This window comes from Melitaea cinxia, chromosome 13 (assembly GCF_905220565.1).
Source record: "Melitaea cinxia chromosome 13, ilMelCinx1.1, whole genome shotgun sequence".
In the NCBI taxonomy this organism is placed as follows: domain Eukaryota; kingdom Metazoa; phylum Arthropoda; class Insecta; order Lepidoptera; family Nymphalidae; genus Melitaea; species Melitaea cinxia.
Window position 1 is genome coordinate 4069877 of NC_059406.1, and position 6000 is coordinate 4075876.

The 6000-nt window shown below is 30.9% G+C and overlaps 2 protein-coding genes across 2 annotated transcripts in view; one reads left to right on the forward strand and one right to left on the reverse strand.

The window, feature by feature from the left end:
* Positions 1–1053, forward strand: part of LOC123659187 (heterogeneous nuclear ribonucleoprotein 27C) — a 32951-nt gene extending 31898 nt beyond the window's left edge. Inside the window, exons 11-12 of the mRNA XM_045594442.1 lie at positions 68–149; positions 853–1053. Coding sequence (XP_045450398.1) covers positions 68–149; positions 853–977 — 207 coding nt within the window. The 3' untranslated portion in view covers positions 978–1053. The remainder of the gene's footprint in view (positions 1–67; positions 150–852) is intronic.
* Positions 1054–4224: 3171 nt separating this feature from the next.
* On the reverse strand, positions 4225–6000 carry LOC123659251 (piggyBac transposable element-derived protein 4-like). The gene has a single exon (XM_045594500.1). The coding sequence runs from the start codon at positions 5998–6000 to the stop codon at positions 4225–4227; it is 1776 nt and encodes a 591-aa protein (XP_045450456.1).

Sequence of the window (6000 nt, forward strand, 5' to 3'; positions counted from 1 at the left end):
ATAAATATATATTATAATAGAGTAGTTTCTCGTTAAAGAAAGCGGTATAAATAATCGTAAAATTTAGGTCCCGGTGATGTTCTGCCCCGGTATGGTTTCGCCGCAGCCTTCTTTTTGTAACATATCGGACATGTCCGCCACGGCGTCAGGTCATATCAGCATTAGTTATATTATTTGTTAAAAAATTCATATATCTAAAGTCGAAATAGAGCTAGCAAATTACTTGAATACAATAGTAAGTATTTTAGATTTTTTTAGTAACATATTATATATATTTTGGGTACAGTCTTGACCATTGGTAATTTATACTTTTCATATAGGTCTCTAAGATTTAGTTAATATTAAAGTTAAGAAACGAAAGTAGGTCAACAGTTTTTTTTAATAACCATTTAGATAGACAAGACTTAACTAGTAGTTATAATTTGCCACCATCAGTCTAAAATAAATGGTGTATGGAGAAAAGGTGCGTGGTGCGGTAAGTGTTTTTTTAATTTCATTTATTTCAATGTAGTTAAAATTTTACAATGCTTAAAAAATGTTGCTGATCTTGTTTTGATTAAGGGCCTGTTTCATCGGCTGTGGATCAAGTTTATCCTGCAAATAAGTAACAAATAGACTAACAGAAGGAGGTAGAATAAGTCAATAAGAACCCGTTTTTCCTCATTATGATACAACTTTGAGATTCATGTTTTCGAATAGAATCATGAAATAAAATAATTCAAATGAAATGAAATTCGAACGTAAAAGAATATTATTTATCATATCAACATTATCCATAAACGGTGAAACAGTAATAACAGTATATAACAGTACAGTATAATACTCGGAATATTAACCTAGATTTATATCTAGGTGATGACTATGAATACACGGGGGCCTCCGGGGACGGATACCAGAAATCCTCGAAACGCACCCACCATGGAACATCAACTAGCGGAACCGCATCTGCTCCATCTTACCATCCCTACAGACGTTGACGTATGACTTCACTATCGCTACTGGCCGAACCCTGCAGTCTTCATTCACCTCCCTTCTCTGAATGTCTCTATAGAAATAGGAAAACTAGGTTTTTGACTTTATTCTGACTTTATAAACACGTAACAAATTAAAATAGATTTTTGGAAGTAATTATAATTAAGGTTAAGACACTAAATTAATATTAAATAATACATAATTATAAACAAATTAAAATAGAAAATATGTAAATACGATACAATTACAAGTTCTATTTCTTAACTATTACTCTAAGCAGACGATAGGACCGATATTTTCATGCCGTTATAAAATTAGAATTATTTTTTATATTTGTAAAATATATCATTGTACCGTTATTATAAATGCAATCAGCGTGTTTGTATATGATTTTAGTGGATTCTATTATTTTAGAAATATTCACAGTTTAATTTTGAACACTAATTTGATTCAAATTATTCGTTTAATTACTTTTTTTCTATTTGATATTATTTAGCACTTTAAGTGTGGAAATTGAGAAATTGTAATTAACTCTTTAATTATAAGTTTTGCACACATATTTATTGAACTTGCAGCAAAATAGCATTGATAAACATGACTGAATGTAATATTTTTTAGACCGGTATGTTTCATATAACATAATTATTAAGTTCCGAATTATTCAATCAAATATACTTTTACTTAGTTTCCATTAACTAAAAATTGACTATTTGTGCGATATGCTGTTTATCTCAACCATTCCGATGGTTAAAGTTATAGTAATATATGTATTTTCAGGTGTAGATTTTAAGAATGCATTAAAAATCATGTCTGCAAACGTTTACTGAAATAAAATTTGGAAATTCTAAAAGCATTACATACAATATAATATGAGCTATTCAAATATATTTGATTAAGTAGTGTTTTTGCAGATGCATGTTTTGTATTAGATTAGTTAAAATTTAAAAAAAAATTAACATTTTACAACCGTTCTGTATAATTTTCATTTTTCTATTTAAGCAAGGTGCGTCTTGAAGTTTTCGTTCCTATAATGCAACGTTTAAAAGTAATTATTATTCATTTGACTAAATTGTCCGAACGTGTTGAAAGCCCTAATCATTTAATTTGTTTTATATTGCGTTGATTTTCATTATTTCATACCAAAACAAAACTTTTTTTACATTTTCGTATGACATCTGTATTTTTGTTTTGTACTAATAAAAATACTTCTAATTTTAAGTTTTTATTTAAATTGACACGAAAGACTGGCTTTAAAATTTCCTGGTAAGATATACCTATTTCGAATTTAGTAATAATTTCTAACCTATGCTATACATAAACATGTCGCGTTGTAAACGTTTTTATAATAGTATATGTATTTAATTTTTGAGTCGTTTTTATACTGAATATATCTTGTGAATATAATATAATGAACTAAAATAATGGACAGCGGGTAAGTAAGTACAATCAAAAAGTAGATCGGAGATCAATGTAATAAATTTTATTTTATCTATAGAGATGTATAATAGAATAGTTTGTATATTTTAATATAATATTAAAATCGGCTACAATTTTAAACGTCTAGACATAAATAAATAGGTCAAGAGTTAGAAATTATTCTAGATTATACCTTATTTTAATATTAGATTCTTAAAATTAAGACGTCCTTAAAATAACACTGGCAAAATATTGTTACATACATACATACTTGGACTATAGACATTACTTTGAGCATCCTAAATTATTAAATAGTTATTCCTCCTATGTATAAGATTTTTATTCTAATGTTTTTGGATATTTATAGAATTAACGGGAAATCACTATGTAGACATTATCATAATAAATTGTGTAAAGTTAAATTTTAAAATTATTTCTTTATGCTTAAGACTTCTGTATATAAATTTATTTCTATAGTTACCAATGGACAGATACATTTAATTTGACAATATGAGATATAATATTTAAGACATCAATATTGAATTATGATACCTACCTACGTAAAATATGATTTCTTTATGATAATATGATGCGAGAGATTGTTTTTATTATATTATAAAATAGCAAAAACGTATTTGGTGCTCATTACAAAATTTGGTCTAGAATCTACAGAAAGAACCTAATTGTTCAGGTTTAAGGCACAAGGACAGATAAGCAAAATATTTTTTTTGCTTTGATCAGTTACTATGGTACAAGGATACAAAAGTGTTATGGAGGAATTCTACTTTAGAAGCCCTAGTTTTTAAGGATATAAAAATCAAGTATAGCGAACTTTTGTGATTATTTTATTACATATCTAAACAAGGAAAAAGGTTTTTTAGAGAAAATGAAGAAAACACGCAAGCGGTTTTATGCACATTCGTGCGACTACTGTTCCTTATCGGTGGTACAGATGAAGTTCGTAATTTTCATGGGAAACAAAACGAACAAAAACAATCTTAATATACTTATAAAAATAATAAAATTGGTGTGTTTGTAATATTAAAATAAACGCTTTTTACTAATTGCAATATAGATGTATACACGGTAGGTATATATAACTAAATAACATTTTGTACAATTTTTGTCTGTCGGTCCGTCTGTCTGTCTGTCTGTTCCGGCTAATCTCGGAAACGGTTGGACCGATTTTGACGGGACTTTCACTTTCAGATAGCTGATATAGTAAGGAGTAACATGGGCTACTTTTATTTTAGAAATTTATTCATTTTATAACTACGAACTGCACAATAACTTTTTTATCAATTTCCACGCGGACGAAATTGCGGACACAGATAATAAATAAATCAATTTTTTTTTTAACAATTGAATATATTAAGGCTATTTTTCAACTATAAAAAGCTAGATAGTTTATTCAAAATCAAGTATTCGCTTTATGCACAATTAGCAAAATCTTAAAAGTATTTAACCCTTGGGGTGCCTGGTGGGCAAAAATCACATGGCGTGCCTGGTGGGTCTATCATACCCGTAAACAATATCTTTGTTTTTTATGTTATTCAAAATTTGAAAAAGTGAAATAACCAGTATTTGTTAATTCTGAATATTGCTTTATATGATAAAATAAAAAAAATAAAACAGAATTTGTTTTACAAAATTTTATTAACTAAAAGAATAAACCTCTAATTTTATGTAACAAAAATCAACTCTTTAAGTTTAAATCAACAATATCAAATTTTTTTGGTCAATATTGAAAAGGTTAATATATTAAAATAGTTTAACACAGATTAATCAACTTACAGACTATTTATCTTTGGATACAAAAAAGAATATTGCTCCTAACTACTCAGTATTTGTGCGACAATTTTCGCATATAAAATTCGCGTGTTCCAGGCAAATGTGACTTGTGCAAGAGGCACAAGTGTACTTAGACTTGCGATCTTTTTTGCTCGGACATAAATAGCAACGCTTTTTTATGTATGAATCAGGTCTTTTGGGTGTTGGCTCGGAGGGTTCACCTATATGAGAGCCAATTCTCTTACGTAGGGTAGTTGACAGACGCATATTATTAAGTCGTTCAGCCTGATGTGGAGCCGTCAATGCAATGCCTAATTTTTTTATAAATTGTCTTCTACTTGCAATTGCACCAGGATTGTTCAACATGTGAACAATTTTCGCGTTTATTCCAGCGGTGTTGAGAATCCAGAAAAAAATTGTCAGTGGCCATCTTTTCGAGTTTCGAGATACATCGTATGTACGTATCAGTTTGTCCACGTTATCTACGCCACTTTTTGTTTGGTTGTAGAAGGTTATAATTGCAGGTTTTTGTTGATCACCTGTTTCAAGATCTATCTCGCAATCGTGGTGGTATGACGACAGCATGAAAACATTCTTATTTCGTTTTGGAATATACGATAGAATTGTCATATCCTTTTGAAACCCAAAAAGTGTGGTGTTCACGTCACGTTTTTCTTGAAACTTTGGTGGAATACAAGCTTTGTTTCTCTTCATTGTTCCCACAGCCGTCAATTTATGATTTTTCAGTAGGTATTCAAACGTGGGATGGCTCGTAAACCAGTTGTCCATCGTTACGTTTCTTCCTGTTTGAGAGATTGGCTGTACTATACGATCAACTATATCATGGGGCTTATTGCTTACCTTATATGGACCATCTGGCTGTTCTCCTGCATATATCTCCATTTTCAGAGAATAGTACGTTTGGGCATCAACAAGGGCTATAATTTTGATTCCATACTTGGCTGGCTTGCTGGGTATGTACTGGCGAAACCCACATCTACCACGAAAAGCTACCAGCTCTTCATCAATTGTTAAATTTTCGTATGGAACATAGACGTCTTGGCAAATTCTCACAAACTCTTCAAACAAATATCTGATAGGTGCCAACTTATCAATTGCTGATCTTTCTTCACGCGTGTCCAAGTTATCGAATCTCATACAATTAACAATGAACATAAACCGTCTCAAACTCATCGTTATTCGAAATATGTCGATGCCTGTTCCGTCATTTGCCCACAAATCTTTTAGGTTTTGTCTTCCAGATTTGAATAATCCAGCCAAGAAGAGTAATCCAATAACTGCTTTTAGTTCACTTAATGTGGTGTCTGAATAGGCATATTCATTCGAAGTGTTGTTAATACCCTTCCTCACATTGCGAATCTTACTGTTAGTATGTTCTAGAATTTCACTTAGCATACTTTCGGTGACAAACAGATGGAAGCAATCGAGTTCTTGTTGGGCATTTTTTGCATGAGGTTTTACTCCAGGTATTCCCGTTATAATATTTTCTGCTCTTGTGCGGACGCGAGAACTCGGAGGATTACGGTACCATACTGTGTTATCTTTACCTTTGTAAATTGATCTGCGAGCAAAATTACTCAATGGCTGAGACATCTCAACATCACTGTTATCGCTGTCACTATTATTTGGTTCAATAGGGTGTTCATCCTCTTCTTTCTCGGTATCATCTGAATCATGTTGGATACTCACGTGGTCCGACTCGGCACCACTTTCATCAAAAACTACATCCTCATTTTCATTTTCATTCAAATCTAATTCTAAAAGTTGTCTTATTTCAGTATCAGTGATTTGTCTGGCCAT